Source organism: Trematosphaeria pertusa, assembly GCF_010094035.1.
Source record: "Trematosphaeria pertusa strain CBS 122368 unplaced genomic scaffold BU26scaffold_17, whole genome shotgun sequence".
Taxonomy (NCBI): Eukaryota; Fungi; Ascomycota; class Dothideomycetes; order Pleosporales; family Trematosphaeriaceae; genus Trematosphaeria; species Trematosphaeria pertusa.
Genome location: NW_022987228.1, coordinates 498,122 through 514,443, shown reverse-complemented (window position 1 = coordinate 514,443; position 16,322 = coordinate 498,122). Strand labels below are relative to the sequence as shown.

The 16,322-nt window shown below is 51.8% G+C and overlaps 8 protein-coding genes across 8 annotated transcripts; 5 read left to right on the top strand and 3 right to left on the bottom strand.

Annotated features, from left to right (window-relative positions):
* The first annotated feature begins 760 nt into the window (after positions 1-760).
* Positions 761-2,119, top strand: BU26DRAFT_523708 (uncharacterized protein). Its single transcript, XM_033830112.1, has one exon. The coding sequence runs from the start codon at positions 810-812 to the stop codon at positions 1,929-1,931; it is 1,122 nt and encodes a 373-aa protein (XP_033678388.1). The 5' UTR covers positions 761-809; the 3' UTR covers positions 1,932-2,119.
* A 359-nt stretch (positions 2,120-2,478) lies between these two features.
* Positions 2,479-2,861, top strand: BU26DRAFT_570080 (uncharacterized protein; the record flags this gene model as incomplete). The annotated part of the gene is made up of 2 exons (XM_033833962.1): positions 2,479-2,539; positions 2,620-2,861. 2 exons carry the CDS (start codon positions 2,479-2,481, stop codon positions 2,859-2,861), a joined length of 303 nt encoding a protein of 100 aa, XP_033678387.1.
* Positions 2,862-3,276: 415 nt separating this feature from the next.
* BU26DRAFT_523707 (major facilitator superfamily protein) lies at positions 3,277-5,215 on the bottom strand. Its single transcript, XM_033830111.1, has 6 exons — positions 4,936-5,215; positions 4,728-4,885; positions 4,622-4,672; positions 4,502-4,573; positions 4,034-4,444; positions 3,277-3,967 (listed from the first exon to the last, which is right to left on the bottom strand). The coding sequence occupies exons 1-6, from the start codon at positions 5,124-5,126 to the stop codon at positions 3,432-3,434; spliced, it is 1,419 nt and encodes a 472-aa protein (XP_033678386.1). The 5' UTR covers positions 5,127-5,215; the 3' UTR covers positions 3,277-3,431.
* Positions 5,216-5,755: 540 nt separating this feature from the next.
* Positions 5,756-6,910, bottom strand: BU26DRAFT_465985 (uncharacterized protein). Its single transcript, XM_033825210.1, has 3 exons — positions 6,587-6,910; positions 6,287-6,516; positions 5,756-6,238 (listed from the first exon to the last, which is right to left on the bottom strand). Exons 1-3 carry the CDS (start codon positions 6,813-6,815, stop codon positions 5,810-5,812), a joined length of 888 nt encoding a protein of 295 aa, XP_033678385.1. The 5' UTR covers positions 6,816-6,910; the 3' UTR covers positions 5,756-5,809.
* Positions 6,911-7,392: 482 nt separating this feature from the next.
* BU26DRAFT_523705 (uncharacterized protein) lies at positions 7,393-8,099 on the top strand. Its single transcript, XM_033830110.1, has 2 exons — positions 7,393-7,498; positions 7,554-8,099. Exon 2 carries the CDS (start codon positions 7,586-7,588, stop codon positions 7,883-7,885), a length of 300 nt encoding a protein of 99 aa, XP_033678384.1. The 5' UTR covers positions 7,393-7,498; positions 7,554-7,585; the 3' UTR covers positions 7,886-8,099.
* A 443-nt stretch (positions 8,100-8,542) lies between these two features.
* BU26DRAFT_117012 (uncharacterized protein) lies at positions 8,543-10,274 on the top strand. The gene is made up of 7 exons (XM_033819465.1): positions 8,543-8,786; positions 8,859-8,895; positions 8,948-9,045; positions 9,094-9,417; positions 9,472-9,539; positions 9,592-9,689; positions 9,754-10,274. The coding sequence occupies exons 1-7, from the start codon at positions 8,628-8,630 to the stop codon at positions 10,068-10,070; spliced, it is 1,101 nt and encodes a 366-aa protein (XP_033678383.1). The 5' UTR covers positions 8,543-8,627; the 3' UTR covers positions 10,071-10,274.
* A 290-nt stretch (positions 10,275-10,564) lies between these two features.
* On the top strand, positions 10,565-12,492 carry BU26DRAFT_543505 (MFS general substrate transporter). The gene is made up of 4 exons (XM_033831697.1): positions 10,565-10,906; positions 10,968-11,396; positions 11,562-11,920; positions 11,973-12,492. Exons 1-4 carry the CDS (start codon positions 10,707-10,709, stop codon positions 12,455-12,457), a joined length of 1,473 nt encoding a protein of 490 aa, XP_033678382.1. The 5' UTR covers positions 10,565-10,706; the 3' UTR covers positions 12,458-12,492.
* A 457-nt stretch (positions 12,493-12,949) lies between these two features.
* Positions 12,950-15,296, bottom strand: BU26DRAFT_570074 (uncharacterized protein; the record flags this gene model as incomplete). The annotated part of the gene is made up of 7 exons (XM_033833961.1): positions 12,950-13,588; positions 13,716-13,870; positions 13,917-14,311; positions 14,360-14,452; positions 14,501-14,800; positions 14,850-15,113; positions 15,172-15,296. The coding sequence occupies 7 exons, from the start codon at positions 15,294-15,296 to the stop codon at positions 12,950-12,952; spliced, it is 1,971 nt and encodes a 656-aa protein (XP_033678381.1).
* Between the last annotated feature and the right edge of the window lie 1,026 nt (positions 15,297-16,322).

Here is a 16,322-nt window from a genome sequence, read left to right as displayed (position 1 = left end):
CAGGCCGAACTGATGCAGGACTCCCTCCAGCTAACGAAGACTGGGTTATCGTCCAGTCTGGGGCAATTACTTGAGAATTCTGGTAGGAATAAGAATCGACATGAATGGGAATGCCCGTTGAGCTGCTATTAGGGACCGCGTGCAACTTGCTGGAATAAGCGTTCGGGAGAGCAGGGATTAGGCTCATGCTCTCTGTTAGGAAAACGCCGCGTCCAAACATGATATCGTTCAGTAACAGTTGAGTTCTTTTAACGATGCAAACTTGGAGTCGGTAGTTGGCAGCAACATCGCGGGCTGGTGGACGGTTCTCCGCCTACCTACCTAGGTACTGAAAGCCTAGAGTAGTCATGGAGAATGTACACGCTAAACCCGATATAGACTAGCCTGCCATTTCTCACTCCCATCGCCTGCAGTACTTCAAGAAAGAAATGCGGTGTCGATACATAGCCAAGAACAAAGTATCCAGCCGCCCAAGCTATGGTGAACGATGAATTGCGACGAGGTCGAATGGTCCATAGAATGGCGCCCCCGAAGAGTTTGGGTGGATCTTAATACCGATGACCACTGATGTAATGAATGGTGTCAACGTCCATCAGAAGCTGCGCATTTTCATGCGTCGCGTAGTCACGTAAAGAGGGGAATATAGGCGGTGCATCATTGGAAGGTTCCCCAGTGAGGCTGCCAAGCCCGAGGCCAAACGCTCCTGCCGCGTGCAGCCTAACGACAACAAACAAAATTCCTCTCCCACCTTCAGTCCCGGTAACGATCAACAACCGTCTTTGACGCTGCTATTCAACACATACCCGAAGATGCCCGCCTCCAAGAAGAGGAAGGAAAAGCGGAAGGCCCAACGCGCTTTAGCACCGGCTGTCTGGGCTCGACAACCAAATAGCCAACTGCTGCAGCTCCCTGGAGAACTGCGCGACACAATTTACAAGTGGGTGCTTGGGTCGACGAGACTGACCTTCGGCGAACGTTCGACTTCTCGCATCTGCCGCAAGCGGATGAGAAGTGCGCCCACCGCCCTTGCACTCCTACGCATTTGTCGACAGGTCTATCGGGAGACTCGGCCTCTGTGGATTGGTCTTGTTCTGTTCAACTTTGAGACTCCTAAAGCCTTACTTGATACCCTCTCTCCGCTTCCAACAGCGGACTTGTCCAAAGTCCGTCACGTACGGATGTCTGGAATGTCGCTCATGATCCAGCCAATCGACCATGACGACGTCGTCTTTTACCGAACAGCTTCTGTTCTTCAACTGCTACCACACCTGCGCCTTGACACGCTAACCGTCCTCGCCTGTCCTTACGGCGAAGTTGCGTACGATACGCTGAATGGCCTAGTTGACCGGAGCAATGGTTGGAGGGAGCTTCGATACATCTGCCCGAACTCCTCTATGCTTGGCTTCAAAGCGGCCCCACAATACGACTCCGACCCTTTTTCCGAGAAATATCGTCGCAAACCTCAACCTAGCGCTTGGAATGCACAGATAGGAGAGAGGGACGGAGGAGACTCGGGCGCCTCTGTCATGATCGACCGCTCAATCTTAATCAACACCCCAGGATCCATTATCCACCCCCGTAACCGCGAGCCATTCGTACAAGTACCAACTAAACAAGACGGGGATCGGTATGGTAATGGAGAGGAGAGAGACCTAATCGCCGGGCCGGGATTGACAAAGGAGCTCCTCGTGGTGGTCAAGCGAGGCCACGGCGCAAATATTGCCGAGAATACGAATCCCCCATTCGACGAAGCAACTGACATTCGTGCATGGTCCGGTAGTATGAGCTGGAAGGAGATCAAAAAGGCTACAGAGTGGATACCATCTGACGAGGAAGACGACGGCATTTTGGCTTATTCTGCTCCCCGCACACCAGAGGAAATTGACACCTATGAAGATGTCGATGATATCCAATGGCCAAACATCTCGTGATCATTCAAATATCACTCACGCACTCAACCGAAGCGCTTGGCATGCTCGTCGAAGGGGATATATGATTCGCGTGTTTGAAGGGGAGGCTGAAGCCGGCGAAGTTTGGTGCGTCGGTATCCAAAGCAGAACAGCGGCCTTAGACATGACTCTAGTAACTCGGTCGAGTCCAGCCCTACAAGCATCTATGATACTAGATATCCAGTAAATGACAATATTCAAATCATGACCAGGGGTGCCAAAGAATGCATCACGTGATGTGCAGTATTCAGATACCTTCGTGAGATACCTAAACTTTGTGAATGTAGTGAAGATCAATGGATCATCGCCGAGAAGGCTTCAGCGCAAATGATGCTCTGACAGAAACATATCTCCAGTATGACGTTCTTACAGCGCGTCTTGCCTTGCGTAGCCATGACGTCGAAGAACTGGAGTCATTATACAACAACCGCAGCGCCCGATGCTATGTACTGACGCTCGCTGTTGCAGCACACAACAAGAGAAGAACACACAAACGTTTCTAAGTCTCAAATTCAAACCTGAATACACAATGCCGAACCCACAGCACGATCTCACTCGAGCGCAGATCGATGCGCGCGAAGCCGCTCAGGGTAAGTTCTCCTCTCTTCCACGCCATAAATCCTCCTATGACGTTCCACTGCGTATTTGCTAACGGAACATCCACATATAGAAGGCACCAAGGACGCTGAGTCCTTCCAGCCCAACACCACCTCCAAGAGCGCCATGAAACAACATCAAGACCAAGAAGACTACGAGGCTCGAGCCTCGCATTCGAACAGCGGCAGCAATACGCATAGCGGACAGGGCATGGAGTATGTAACGAGGAAGACGCATAGTTCAAGGAAGGATGAGGAGGGTTTGGGTGAAGAGGTGGTGCATGGTGGGTGGTCGGGTCATCATAAGAAAGTCTAAGGAGAGCTCTCTTCCGATGGAGCTTTTCGACATTCAATTTTCTGATGGTTTTCGAAAAGGCGGTGTTGCTATGGCTGCGATTCTCAATGAAAAGCAAATCGTCCTCAGTGGTCCATCTAGGGCAACGAGCATCTAGTTCGTGTATACTGACCCTCTCATGTCACTTATGATCTTTCCCGCTCCTGCATGCGGTATTTGAAGCTCTGACGGGCTTGACAAGCTCCGTTCTCTCCTTTTCTGTTTTCTCACCTCGCTTGAACCAGAATTGGACGATTTCGCTTGAACAATGTGACTAACTTTCACTGATTTCTCATTTAGAGATACCAAACGATCTAGTCTAACCCCAATAATAGGGATACTAGAGGATGGCTAGACGAAGGAACGTGTTGAGGTGCGAACTCCGAGCGAGTAAGGCAGGTAAGTCTAGCTTGTGGTTCTTGCGCAACTCTCCCCAGCCTCACCGGTTCTATTTTTATCTATTCTACCATTACTCATCCTGTAGGTCTTCCACACAATTCCTGTCTTCTTTTTCTGACTTTCCCCCTTCAGCCTTGCAAGCAGATGCTGATCTTACAGTATGCACTTCCTCTTCAGATCACTCTTCCGATTTCCCATCACGCACAAAACATAATACGCAACCGTAGCGCCCAAACTCAAGCACAGCAAAGCAATAGCCGTCGCATACCCCGACCGATACATCGGCTTATCCTCCGCCGGAAAAGCAAACGTCGAGATGATCCCCGCCGTATTCCCAAACGCAATCTGCCACGCTGTACCTATCGCCCTTTCCTGATGCCCCTCAAGGTTCATCACGTACCAGCAAATGACGGTTGGAACGGCGCCGAAGACGCCCATGGTGTACAAGCAGAGCGCCCCATACTGAGCGTACTTGTTGTGATGCAGGCGAAAGAGCGTGATGACGCCGGCCAGCGCCATGAGGAAGCTGAAGAGCGCGAAGGGGAAGCGGCGGCGCACTTTGTCCGACAAGTATGCGACAAGCATGGAAAAGCCGAATGCAGCTGCCCAGGGCGGAATTGAGTGGATCTGGGATTGGATCGGCGAGTAGCCGTAGGAGGATACGATGGTGGGGATGAAGTAGGCGAGACCTGGTGGATCTGTAGTGAGTATCTGCGTTTTCTCCCTTGCTGGAATCTGATTGAGGTTTGACTTACTGTATCCGGACATTGTCAGACCGAAGTACATGAACCCTGCTATGACAGTCTCGGGCTTTTTCAGCACCACCAGCGTCCCCTTCCACGTAAACGTCGTAGCCAGCGCAGAATCGCCCTGATCCTCTCTCAGCCTGCCAATAACATATGCGCGCTCAGCATCGCTCAGCCAGCCTGAATTCTCTGGGAAATCGGACACGACAAAGAAGGCCGCGATGGCTAGCACGCACGTAGCGAGCCCCTCGAGGACAAAAATCCAACGCCAAGCATGGTACCCCCGTATGCCGTCCATGTGCCCGATGCCGGTGGCGAGGAGACTGCCGAAAGCCCCGGCAAATGTAGCGGCGTTGACGAAGAAAGCAAAGCGCTTGAGGGCTTCGAGACGCTTGTACCACATGCTTAGGAGGTAGAAACCTCCCCGCTGTTAGCTAATGCTACGCTACTCTCTAAGGTAGAGCGTTTGTTGCTTACATCCGGGAAACACGCCAGCTTCTGCGATGCCTAGGAAAAAGCGCGTTGTGACTAAGCCGCCGAAGTTGTGGACTGACATTTCTTAGTAGGGAACGCTTCGTGATTTCTGCTAGGTCTTACCGAGCCCTTGTATGATCACCAACAGGCCGAAAAGCAACATGGAAGCAGATACTGAAGCCTCGTCAGAAGGACGCGAGCCTCAATTTTCCAAGTTCGAAGAACGTACTGAAGGCATGCGGCTTCACTTTCTTCATCACGATGTTCGCTGGGATCTCGAAGACAATGTACGAGACGAAGAAGACGGCGAGCGCGATGTTGTACCGGTTGCTGTTCAAGTGCAAGTCTTTGCTCAGCGAGAAAAGGTTAGCATTTCCGATGTTCACACTACCGCATCAGTTAGTTTAGACTTATTGAAAGGAGTCCAGTTTTCAAACCGGTCAATGAATGCCATGATGTAGACCACTACAAGGGCAGGCAAAATGCGTAGGTCCATTTTCAATATCAAAGCCCGCTCGTTAACAGCCAGCTCTTCGGCGAGCTGTGACCGGCTGCTTCCATCAGTGCCATTTTCGTCTACCAAACTGCTGGGAGCTTTCTCCTCGGGAACCGCAACGGGGCTAGCCATGACAATGGTGAGAGTGGAAGTGGGAAGAGATGACAAGTTTGGTTCAGAAATGAGAAGCTTAGTCGTGTGAAGAGTTGACTTGGTGAGGGGGGTAGACGTTGGACCCCTTCAATCCTGCCCAGGTGTGCACAATGGGTGGCGGCGGGTAAAAGTGTGCGGCACGGCAACGGTTCCGCTGCTGTGGGACGGAAGCTGTACTTTAATTTGTCTACCAAACTGTCGGTGATCGGGTTGCATGCATGATACAGCCCTGTACATGTCAGCATGCACTGTGCCTTTTTGGGAGTGATTGGGAGCTGATCACGGACTTTGACTCTGCCGCAAACGGATGTATTCCCTGAATTCCCCACCCCCTCATGCACGCTTATGATTATGTCGCGCCCTCCCAAAAGCAGCTGTGAAGGATTGATTTTCGAGGCTTCTATAGGCAGCGAACAGCATGGTACCCCTTCAAAGCCCGGAGCTTGCCCGCAACATCCCGATTCTCTGGCGTTGATTAATTTAACAGATAGCAGGCAATGGTGGAGGACGGCAGGGGAATATTGGATATACGTTCGCAGGACTTATTTCCGGGTGAGGGACGGTTTGCGCCTGCAGATTGGTAGAACACTTTAGGTCCCTGTTCCTGAGCGAAAGCCTCATTATGCTACCAGACGAATTTGGGTATGAAAAGTCCGCCATATTCAGTACGTTTCACTCCCGCTTACAAGTGGCTGTTTTCCCTTCTCTGAGTCCTCCGCGAACGGGTCCTTGTGCCCATGCTCTGAAAAGTATGCTTCCATGATATGAGTGTAGGGGCTTCCTTCCAAGCAAAAGGCGAATTGCTCCAAGCTGTGTGGAACACGTCGATAATCACTAAGCATCTTAAAACAAGCATGCCTACGCGGGTCTCGAGTCCACTCAACCAATGCGTCCCAGTCCTTGCATTTCCGTACTTGCCCGTCTCCCCACTTGTGAAGTTGCTGGATAGAAGGCATGGGCGTATCATCCGGGCGACACTTGATATCCTGCCGAATAGTGTCGAGGCAGTGAAGCACATGCTCCCGGGGTATAAGCTGTGCTTCGCTGGGATGCGCGCCTAAAGCATCAAGATATGCTCTTCGTATGTTTTTCTGAGGAAGTTAACCGGAAGCTCCTGGAATGTCACCCGCGAGACTTACAAGGCAATGCATATGGTGGAATGCTTTGATGAGATAGAGTCCCTTTGACTGATCCCAGGGGAATGGTATGGACGGGCCCAGGCCGTGTTTCTTGACATAGTCTTTATCGAGAGCAATTGTATTAGGGCTTGTGTCGATGGCCTCCCATAGCTGGTCTGATGTGGAACCGTTTTCGCTCAGATACTCAGTGTGCTGCCAGTAGGCATCCTCAACTGTGAGACCGAGGCCGGCTGCGAAGTGGTGGATGTCAGTACTATCTTATTTCAGAGAAAGAAGCTGAGAGTTGTTAGGGTCACTTACTATACTCTGATATGCATAGACTCCTCTCCGACCTCGCCATATAACTAGTCCAGAAAACGAAGACGTTGAGGGCAATTGAGGGAATCAAAACGAGGCAAATGAGCTTCGAGAGAGAAGAAGGTGCGCTGATGGGTATCTGGGAATTCACTTCAGTGCGGTCTTCGTGACAAGACCCATTCTCGATAGTAGTGTCGTCTAAGAGACGATATTTCGCCTCCGGGTATGCCATTTCGGACGAAAGATGAGTAGACCGCGGCTGTAGAAACTTGCGAGTCAAGACTAGGAACAGGTCTTTGATCCCAGGGGACGGCCCAGAGAACGTCGTATGTGAAGAAGAAAGCAATAGCATAGGCAGCTATGCCACCTAATTGCCTCCTGATGCACCTGAACTCACTTTCAGCGCTACCCCCTGTTGCATTGCATGCTGCAATTGTTCGAGGCCAGCGCCAACAGATAATGACCATGCAACGGAGTCACCGACTCGAGTGCAGCGGTTGGGACGGGTAAGACCATTGAGGCAAAGACATGGATCAACATCCTTCATGATGCAATAAGGCAACCTCGATAGCTTCCCTGCTGAGCAGTTACTTACAGGATCTGCATTCAATATCAGCTGTTCGCCGACTACTTTGGTCGTGGGACTCATATCCATTCGTTCATTGGTTTACCTATAGCAAGCGCAGCTCTGTGAGCAAACAAGGAAATTTATACCCGCACTCGAAGAGGGCTGGACACAGCTTACGTCGAAAGTGAGAGTCCGGTTATTTTTTGCTGCTGCCGAGCAATGCCCTTCCACTATAAAGCAAGTGGACTCGAGCGAATTATGAAATAATCTCTACCCACCTCAACTCTCTCCGAACCTCACGCCTTCCATAAACTCTTCGATTCTTCGGAATTTCTGCGGTTAAAGCCGTAAGTGGACTATGTTACAAGACTGAGGGCATCATTGACGTGAAAATTGCTGCAGTTTGGGACCCCAACAACCTTGGAAAGCTCGACATGCGTTCTTCAGCACTCTTGGGGTTCGCACTGACCCTAAGTGCCTTTGTCGATGCCGCGCCGACGGCGCTCAAGGCTACCGTCGGGGAGATCGCGAATCCTCCAGTCCTCAATGCCAGGATCGAACTCGACGATCCGCCGGTCCTTAATGCTCGCACTGAGTTGCAAGATCCGGCTGTTCTCAATTCCCGGTCCGAGTTGAAAGATCCAATGGTTCTGAACGCGCGTGCGGAATTGGAGGACCCAGCGGTCTTGAATGCACGGACGGGGATCGAGGATCCTGCCGTTCTCAACGCCTAATGTTAGAGCCGTGCTCAGGATGCTACGTGTAAAGACACTTGAAAGGAGGAAGCTGTGCCTCTCGGCAAGCCGCGATAATGGGATGATCTCTATGAGAAGAATTCAAGACTTTTGTGCGACCTTTTCCTCATTGTCATTTGCAATCCAACTCCAGCCGTGGATGTCGCTCGTCATTCTTTAGACTAGGTTGAACAACGACTTCATTCAAGTCAATTGAATCATTACTTATGCTCGTATGCGCTATCATTCTGAAATCTCATTTCTCTACTTTGAAACGGTTAGATGCACTTCGATCGGTTTTAGGAAGGTCACAGCAGCTCGTCTGCGATTGGTCGCCCGCGGACGGCATGCAATCTATAATGTATAGGTATTGAAGCAGCTATGTGGCGCAGCATCTTTGCAGCGGGTAATCAACTCCCGTCCTCCGGGCGGGACATCAACGGAACGATAAGCGCCCCCACACCTCACAAACGCTGTAGTATCCAGAGTTCTGGATCAATGTTTTGTCGAAATTGAGACGAAGTCCGTTGGCAGGCATCTTGCCGGAATGCTCGTCGTCCTTTGCAGCCTGACGCTTCGATCCCGGTCAGTCCCTTGGAGGGATGCGGCGTCTGGTTCTCAGAGTTTGAGGAGGCAGTTGAGCAGAAGCGCGAGCCTTGAAAGTCAGAAGAATTCCAGCCTTACCTGAAAAAGTTCCTTCAACGAAGTTTCTTTGGTCATATCCACTTTCCAAGCAATCGAGATGTCTCCGGCCGTTGTACCTCCCAGTCCCGCTGCCACCGTTGCTGCTGGCGTTACTCTTCCTCTTGTCAGCGGAGCCCTAGTCGTATTACGCTTCTATTCCAAGCGCGTGCAACGGCTGGACCTGTTCGTCGAAGACTGGCTTACTATTCCTGCATTTGTGTGTACTTGGAGCATACGCTTGCTTCAAATCCGCCCAAAGTCGGATCGACTCTGCTGACAATCTCTTCAGCTCCTGGCGTCGGGAATGGGAGTAGGTCTGGTATATGGTACTGTTGCTATCATTCCATTGAAGCCGTATCCATTAACCGATCCCACCAGGAGTCGCACGTAAAGCTCTGGCTTATCCAGCACCACAGCCTGCTGATCCGAAAAATCTACCAAACTTCACCGCGCCGGAAATCACGATCAATCGGCAGGCAGGTTCTCCTCGCCAGCTCATGCAGCGTCGCTAATTTGGCTTACAGTTGGAGTATGCGATTCTCATGATGCAAATCCCCGCCATTACCTGCGCGAAACTCGGCTTCTTATTCCTGTACAAGCGGGTCTTTTGCACAGGAGTGGAAAACCGCGTCAAGTATGGGCTTTGGTTTACGATACTCCTATGCACGGCCTGGGGAATATCTTTCTTCGTCAGCTTCCTCTTCATATGTGGCACTCATCCCTCCGCCCTCTGGGGAACGCTCCTTGCTTTTAAACAGCACTGCCAACACATCCTGGATTGGAACTTCTGGATGTCAATCAGCGATTTCATTCTTGATGTTATTATTTTCCTCATCCCCATGCCTTTGGTACGTAGGGAACTTACCTATGCCTACGATTCAGCGCTGACTTTAACGACATAGTTGTGGGGCCTACACATGTCCACCACGCGTAAACTAGCCGTTCTCACGGTGTTTATGTTTGGTGCAGTGTACGTTGGCCTAACTCTAGTAGGAAAGCGCATGCGTGCTGACAGACTGCAGAACGCTTGCTGCGTCAATTACGAGGATGGTCATCTTCGTTCGTGCGGTTCAGAGCCTGAAGACGACATATAAGTCTAAGGCTAAGGGTTCTGACAACCGTAAGAGCCTTACCACGCTATTACTACTTACTGCTTGAAAAGAAGGGCTGATTAATTCCCCTAGTAACCATTACGGCCGGCTTGTATTGGACAACGTTCGAATGCGGGATGGCTCTGATAGCCGTATGCCTTCCATCTATTTACAGTCTCCTTAAAAAGACTCTACACGAGCAATTCGGATTCCAGACTACTCATTCCAAAGGCAACCACGGACTAAGCGGCAAATTCTCGAACACCACATACCCCAGAAAGGGTCGGACACATGGTTCTGACAGTGACATGATTCCTTTGGAGGCTCCCGTGATCACGACCGACATTGAGATACATTTCGGGGACAAGGCCCGGTCCGAGGCAAGTCACCGGGAATTAAGGCCGTGGTGATGCATCCTGCGTTCCTGCAGTTGTGTGCAGGCACCTCTCTCTTCCCCAGCCGGTGTTTACGCGGGCGGCGAGGCTCGGGAAGGCCGTTTTTGTATCGCGCTGCAAGCATGTGATTGGCTCGGATTTCAGGTATACCTTGCGATAAGCGTCCGTTATAGGCAGCAGAATGAGACATAAAGTTGTGCGCCTCGCCTTGATGAGCGTGTCCCAGAGCCGAGCGGCGAAGTTCTTATGGGATGAAAATCCCATAAGTGATTGGTGGGGTTGTTGTGTTTGACCGGCGACACTTGGAACCAATCGATGACCATGTCGTTATTTCCATAGCCTACGCCGCAATATATGCATTCCCGGCATTATGGTTCGTCGCTCAACGAGCATCCTTCACAAATCTCTCGTGCGTGTTTGTCGGAGGCAATACTTCGCCCGGCGGCCGATAACCTTGCTTGACGCAAGCAGTAGGAGGAATCCAACCTTTCAATATTCCCAAGTAAACTCTTGATCGGAGGCCGCGTTCGGACCTAATGCTGCCATACCCTTCAGGTGCACTTCACTCTCTTCCTGCTAGACCGTGCTCCTTCGTCTCTTTCTATTATTCCCGTCAGAAGAGTACGCAGGCGCGGACGCCTTTCCGAGAGAATGGAATACCAAGTAAAGGATATGACGAATGGCGACCCTATCGTCGAAGACCTTGCCGATGACGGACCAGACGCCTACGATGTCTCAACGGACAACATTATCGACTTCGAAGGCCCAGACGACCCAAGCAATCCCATGAACTGGTCTGCGCTATACAAATGGAGCATGGTCATCCTCATCTCAATCTTGAGTCTGATAGTGTGAGAACGCGCACGCAATGACGGATATCTTAGAGCCTCTCGAGACTAACGCACCTTCCAGGAACCTCGCAATTCTGATGTGTGCTCCCGCGACATCATACGTTCTGGACGAGTTCCACTCTTCGAGCAAACTGCAAGCCACGCTCCTCGTCTCCATCTGGGAACTCGGCGAAGTCATCGGGCCGCTGGTAATCGCTCCGCTATCGGAGTCCTTTGGTCGCCTTCCGGCGTACCATTCCGCGAATATTTTCTTCATCCTTTGTACGGTAGCGGCCGCGGAAAGCACGAGTATGGGAATGCTCATTGCGATGAGATTTCTTCTGGGCTTCTCGGTCGCTTCGACGGTTATAAATCCTTGCATTGTTGGGGACATGTTCCCTGAGGAGCACCGAGGAAAGGCGATGAGCCTTATGGGTATGATTCCTTTTGTAGCGCCGTGCTTGGGCCCCACCATCGGTGGATTTGTGGCTGAGGCTCGTGGGTGGCGATGGTACGTATGTCCCGGTGCGGATGGTGAAGGTGTCTCGTTTCTTGAGCTACTTAAGACCACACATGAGAAGCATTGCACTTAGTTTTCCGGAGCTCTGAAAATGCGCTCGTTCCCTCGTTCCTCCACGTTCAGGACGTCAGCTAACGCAAAAGAACGCATGCGCAGGACATTCTGGGTCACAGCTATGATCGCAGCACCGCTTCAACTCCTCTTCCTGATCTTCTACCGAGAGACATACCGAGTGCGCATTCTTCAAAAGAAGGCAGAGAGACTGCGGAAGGAGACGGGAAATGCTTCTTTGAGATCGCGATACGAACTCGAGCTTTCGCCCTCAGCTATGATAGCGAGGTCCTTTTTGAGGCCACTGAAGATGCTTCTTTTCTGCCCAGTGGTGCTGCTGGTCGGTTTGTGCGGGGCAGTCAGTATGAGCTTGGTTTACGTTATCATCACCTCCATTAGCGAAGTCTATGACACCACCTATGGGTTCAGGAAGCAATTTCTGGGCTTGACTTACTTCGGCCTTGGTACGTTCTCCCTATTTCGACATCAATGAGCTTGTCTGACGGAGCACTATAGGAGTCGGCATGGTGTTGAGTACCTTCTCGGTGGGCCCTTTTCTTGACCGATATATGCAAATGAAGAAACAAGCGGGTAAAGGAAGTCCTGAAGATCGTGTCCTGCCGATGCTCTTGGGTAGCATTCTGGTTCCATGTGGAATCCTCGCATTCGGATGGTCGGTGGAATACAAGACGCACTGGGTCGCTCCTATACTCTTCTCTGTATTGGTTGGATACGGCTACGTTTCGATAGCAATCTCGGCCTGGAGTTACCTAGTCGACGCGTTCGGCATATATGCGGCTTCCGCAACTGCAGGGACTGTTATTTTACGTAACGCAGGCGCCGCCTCGTTGCCACTTGCTGGGCCGTCGCTGATTGAGAAGGTGGGTATTGGCTGGGGCTATAGCGTATTGGCCCTTCTAGGAGCGGTCGCAGTGCCTATACCCATTCTTTTGATTCAGATGGGCTTAAGGTTAAGAAAATTGCAGCCTTCCCTAGATTAAGGACTATGTCAAGGGAGCGCGATCTGGCAATGCTGAAAGCTGGTCGAGAGAAATAGGGTGATATATGAGGGAGAGAAAGAGAGAGATTCCATGTCAATACCTCTGTGCCTGCCCTATTGGCTGGCTAAGTTGGAAATGGGGTGACATGCACCCGAAGAGGTTCGGAGGCAAAGGAAATGTGGATGCAATTCGAAAAATAATTGTCTGCGTGTGGAACGCAGAAACGAAATCAAGAAGTAACAACGTAAGCGTGGTACTAAATCGTATGCATCCAGAGCCATGAACGAGAGAAGGAGGTTTGCATTGGGGGAGAAAATATCCGAGACACTGTATAGCACGATTTGACTGAAGGGCCCATGAAGTCTCGCATCCGCCATTACGGTACCCTAAGATCTCTCATCTCGTGCTCGTTCACAATCTAGCCGTCCAGCGCACTCGCCAGATGCTCATACTCCTTTCCACGCCGCGGTTGGCATCGCAAATCCGACGCAATTAGTGCGCTCCATTGGACCAGCTCACATCCGTCGTCCCAGCGCCTGTCTTCTCATCTGCATCGGACGCCCCGTTTGCGCGGCCACTGGTATCCGTGTCTGAATCGTCCGCGCCATCCAAGTGGTGATCGAGATGGTACAGCGGCTCGAGCTTAGCGTTCTTGTTGAAGAACACCCAGCGCTGGATCCACCACGGAAGCGCGACCTTGAAGTTGTAGTTGATAAAGCGCTTAGTTGGCACGCCAAAGATATAGTCAAGCTCTTCCAGGGTGCGCTGTTTAGTCTCAGGTACCCAGAGAAATATCATGCAGAAGGCGATGATGTTTAGTCCAGCGTAGAAGCCCATTGCGCCGGTGGGGGTGAACGCATTGAGAATAAGTGGGAAGGAAATGCTCAGCACGGCGGCCCAGAAGAGGCATGTGGCGACTGCCCATCCCATTCCCACTTCTCTGTGGGACAAGGGGAAAACTTCGGCGGAGTAGGTAAAGGGAACCGGCCCTTCTCCGGGCGAATAGAAGGCGGCGAAGATATAGATGAAGAGAGCAATGAGTGCCAGGTGGGCGGTGCTGTCTTCGGGGATGTAGAAGCAGAATGCGGCGGCGAGGAGGGACCATGCCATTTGCGGGAATGTAAATAGGAGCTGTTCAGAGTTAGCAGCGTTCTACTCCCGAAATGCTGACGGGGTTGTATGCCAAATACGCGCACCGAACTTCCGGCTTTCGGTGGCGCGCGGGCCGGGCAGCGTTATAGGATTGCCGGAAACTTACCAAGGTACGACGGCCGAACGTATCGATCGTCCAGATAGCAGGCCATGCAAATACAAAGTTAACGAGACCAAAGCCAAAAGAGGCGATGAGAGCCTCCTTCTCCGATGCACCAGCTTGGCGGAAGATAGTTGAAGAGTAGAAGGCGATGATGTTGACTGAACAGCGTTAGCGTGACTAACAACAGGAGGTGGGCACACGCACTGCCACACATCTGCTGTGCTATCATAACGACGAAGGATGCAAGCGTCGCACGACGCACACGTGGAATAGTGAAAAGCTCCAGGAATCGGCTAACATAGTTCGACTTGCCAACGATATCCTTCTCAATCTGGAGTTGCGCGTGAATGTAGTACAAGTCTCGGGCTGCCTGCACTGGGTGGAAGCGGAGCCGGAGAAGGGACTGGTAAGCCTTTTGGTAGCGATTCTTCTTGATGTACCAGCGCGGAGACTCAGGGCAGAAGAAGATACCGAGCGTGAGGGGTACGGCAGGTATGAATGCTGATCCAATCTGGAGTCGCCAGGCGATGACTGGCACTTGGTAGACTGCAAGGTTGGCGCAGTATCCCAGGAAGATTCCGAACGCCGTCCACATTTGCCTGTATCCATCAGCGTCAAGTCCACGCAGGAAGACGAGCATGACCTACCAACTCATGACTAAAGCTCCACGGATTTGGGCTGGTGAGTTCTCGGCTGCGAAGATCGGTACAGTGGATCCCTTTAAACCCATTCCCACGCCCCTGTTTGCGTAAGCTGACGCTTAATGCATGGAATTGTGAGAGACCTACATGAGGAGACGGGTGATGAACAATTGTTCCCAAGTCTGGCAAAGAGCGCCACCGATGGGAGTAAGTAGACAGAAGATGGCAGAGATGAAGATGGTCCCTCGTCTCCCAAAGTAATGGTTGCAAGGATCACTGACCCAGCATCCCAAGAAAGCCGATCCGAGGTAGGGGCCGGCGTTCACGACGCCGACAATGAGATTATCTCGCCAACGGCTCGGATGTCCTTCTTCGTCTCCATGCCCAATCCCAAATTCCAGTGGGAACGACAGATTAGCGCCGTTTGATCCGGTCTGGTCCCAGCCTCTGAAAACGCATTAGAGAGTGTGGAGCGCTTCGAAGACGTATGACTTACTGGACAGCAGCGCCGATGGAGCACACCACAATCGTAACGTACAGAGCAAGCGGGTGCTTCCACTTGTGATTTTTCTCTTGGCGCAAGACCTGGCGTTCGTCGTCTTCGAGAAGCTCAATCTCCTCAAATCTATTCGGATCCTGCGCGATGAGTGCACCCTTCTTCAGCGTCGCAGTTATGTCAGAGAGACCCTTTTCATTTGCGAATTCCTCAACATCCCGCATCAGGGTCTCATAGGGAATGTCGGCGAGCGGGTTGGAGACTCTGAAGGTTTCGATAAGCTTTTGTGGCACTGATTTTTAGCGCGGCAGTGGGAACGTACTTGGCATCGAGGTTCTTGTTCAGATTGATAGAGGCCAAGGTGCCACGTCGACCACCATTCACATCGCTGTAGTCTGGTGCAGTGGTGATTTCTTCTTCCTTCTTCGCAGTGCTTGTGTCAGCCATGGTGGAGTTGAAGGGCCAAGTCGAATGAAAAGACCCAAGGGAACGCAGACACTCCGAGTGCTACGAATGCGACTACGTGATGGGCGACCAGCACAGTTTATATATTGATAACGATCTTCTTGACCAACACCACCGAACACCTGGTCCCCCTCACCCGGTCCTGTAGCCGTAGGGGAGCAACGCGCAATCCATGTCTCCCGACCGGCATGGCCGACTCCTCCTCATGAGCAACGTGCTCGCTCATTTGCTGGATGCAGTCTCGTTGTGGGGTCTCCACGACTCCAGTCTGCCGAGCGGTAACATCGCGTGAAGGTGGGCTTGGGTCTCAAATTTTAGGAGGCTTGGGTTTGGATCTTCGGTGGCACGGTCGCGCTTAGGAGTCCTATTGTCTTGTCCCAGCACTGCACACCGGCGGATAAGGTGCCGGCCAAGACCATGAAGCAGGTCAAGCTGAGATCAAGAATGATGGCTCGCGCCATCAACGCTCGTAGCAGACGCGATAAGATGCAGCGAAAGCTTGGATTGCGGCATTTCGCTGAGAGACGCACCGAGAATTAGCTCGAGATGCGACCCACACAGAACTAGAACGGGGGCGCTGCGAGAGAAAAACTTGACGCTTGGACGAGCGCGTGGTGGTGAGAAGGGCGGAGTTTGCCAAGGAGAAGGACAAGAAGCGGGGAGGAAACACAGGGGGTGGAGTTGCAGGTTTGAAAAACTCTCACAGCTTGGCAGCTTGGCATAAGGCCTCCCCCATTTCGCTGTCGTAGCGTCAAGTTTCAATACAAGCGATGGCTGACGATGACAACACTAAAGATTCTAGAAGCTGTTAGCCTTTTGACAGAGTGAAGATGGTGCGAGTCCCTTCTCATGGCGTGAGCAGCTAGGGAGTGATGGGCCAGGGAGTGAAGACACAACGTATTTCTCTGCTAACAGCGGCAGAAAGCAGGGAACCATGCCGATCACGATAAGCAGCCGATGTCTCTAGACCCTAGCCGTCCTTCCCGCATTTCCTGGGTGCTCTCCGTC

Excerpts from the sequence above, each read along its gene's own strand:
- BU26DRAFT_523707 (XM_033830111.1), bottom strand. The coding sequence starts at position 5,126 with ATGGCTAGCCCCGTTGCGGTTCCCGAGGAGAAAGCTCCCAGCAGTTTG. Across the intron at positions 4,886-4,935 it reads ATCATGGCATTCATTGACCG|TGTGAACATCGGAAATGCTA; the intron begins GTTTGAAAACTG and ends CTGATGCGGTAG. Across the intron at positions 4,445-4,501 it reads AGCTGGCGTGTTTCCCGGAT|GTTTCTACCTCCTAAGCATG; the intron begins GTAAGCAACAAA and ends AACAGCGGGGAG.
- BU26DRAFT_523705 (XM_033830110.1), top strand. The coding sequence starts at position 7,586 with ATGCGTTCTTCAGCACTCTTGGGGTTCGCACTGACCCTAAGTGCCTTT.
- BU26DRAFT_117012 (XM_033819465.1), top strand. The coding sequence starts at position 8,628 with ATGTCTCCGGCCGTTGTACCTCCCAGTCCCGCTGCCACCGTTGCTGCT. Across the intron at positions 9,418-9,471 it reads TCCTCATCCCCATGCCTTTG|TTGTGGGGCCTACACATGTC; the intron begins GTACGTAGGGAA and ends TTAACGACATAG. Across the intron at positions 9,690-9,753 it reads GGCTAAGGGTTCTGACAACC|TAACCATTACGGCCGGCTTG; the intron begins GTAAGAGCCTTA and ends TAATTCCCCTAG.
- BU26DRAFT_543505 (XM_033831697.1), top strand. The coding sequence starts at position 10,707 with ATGGAATACCAAGTAAAGGATATGACGAATGGCGACCCTATCGTCGAA. Across the intron at positions 10,907-10,967 it reads TCAATCTTGAGTCTGATAGT|GAACCTCGCAATTCTGATGT; the intron begins GTGAGAACGCGC and ends CGCACCTTCCAG. Across the intron at positions 11,397-11,561 it reads GAGGCTCGTGGGTGGCGATG|GACATTCTGGGTCACAGCTA; the intron begins GTACGTATGTCC and ends ACGCATGCGCAG.
- BU26DRAFT_523708 (XM_033830112.1), top strand. The coding sequence starts at position 810 with ATGCCCGCCTCCAAGAAGAGGAAGGAAAAGCGGAAGGCCCAACGCGCT.
- BU26DRAFT_465985 (XM_033825210.1), bottom strand. The coding sequence starts at position 6,815 with ATGGCATACCCGGAGGCGAAATATCGTCTCTTAGACGACACTACTATC. Across the intron at positions 6,517-6,586 it reads TCTATGCATATCAGAGTATA|CCGGCCTCGGTCTCACAGTT; the intron begins GTAAGTGACCCT and ends ACCACTTCGCAG. Across the intron at positions 6,239-6,286 it reads TCCACCATATGCATTGCCTT|AAAAACATACGAAGAGCATA; the intron begins GTAAGTCTCGCG and ends TAACTTCCTCAG.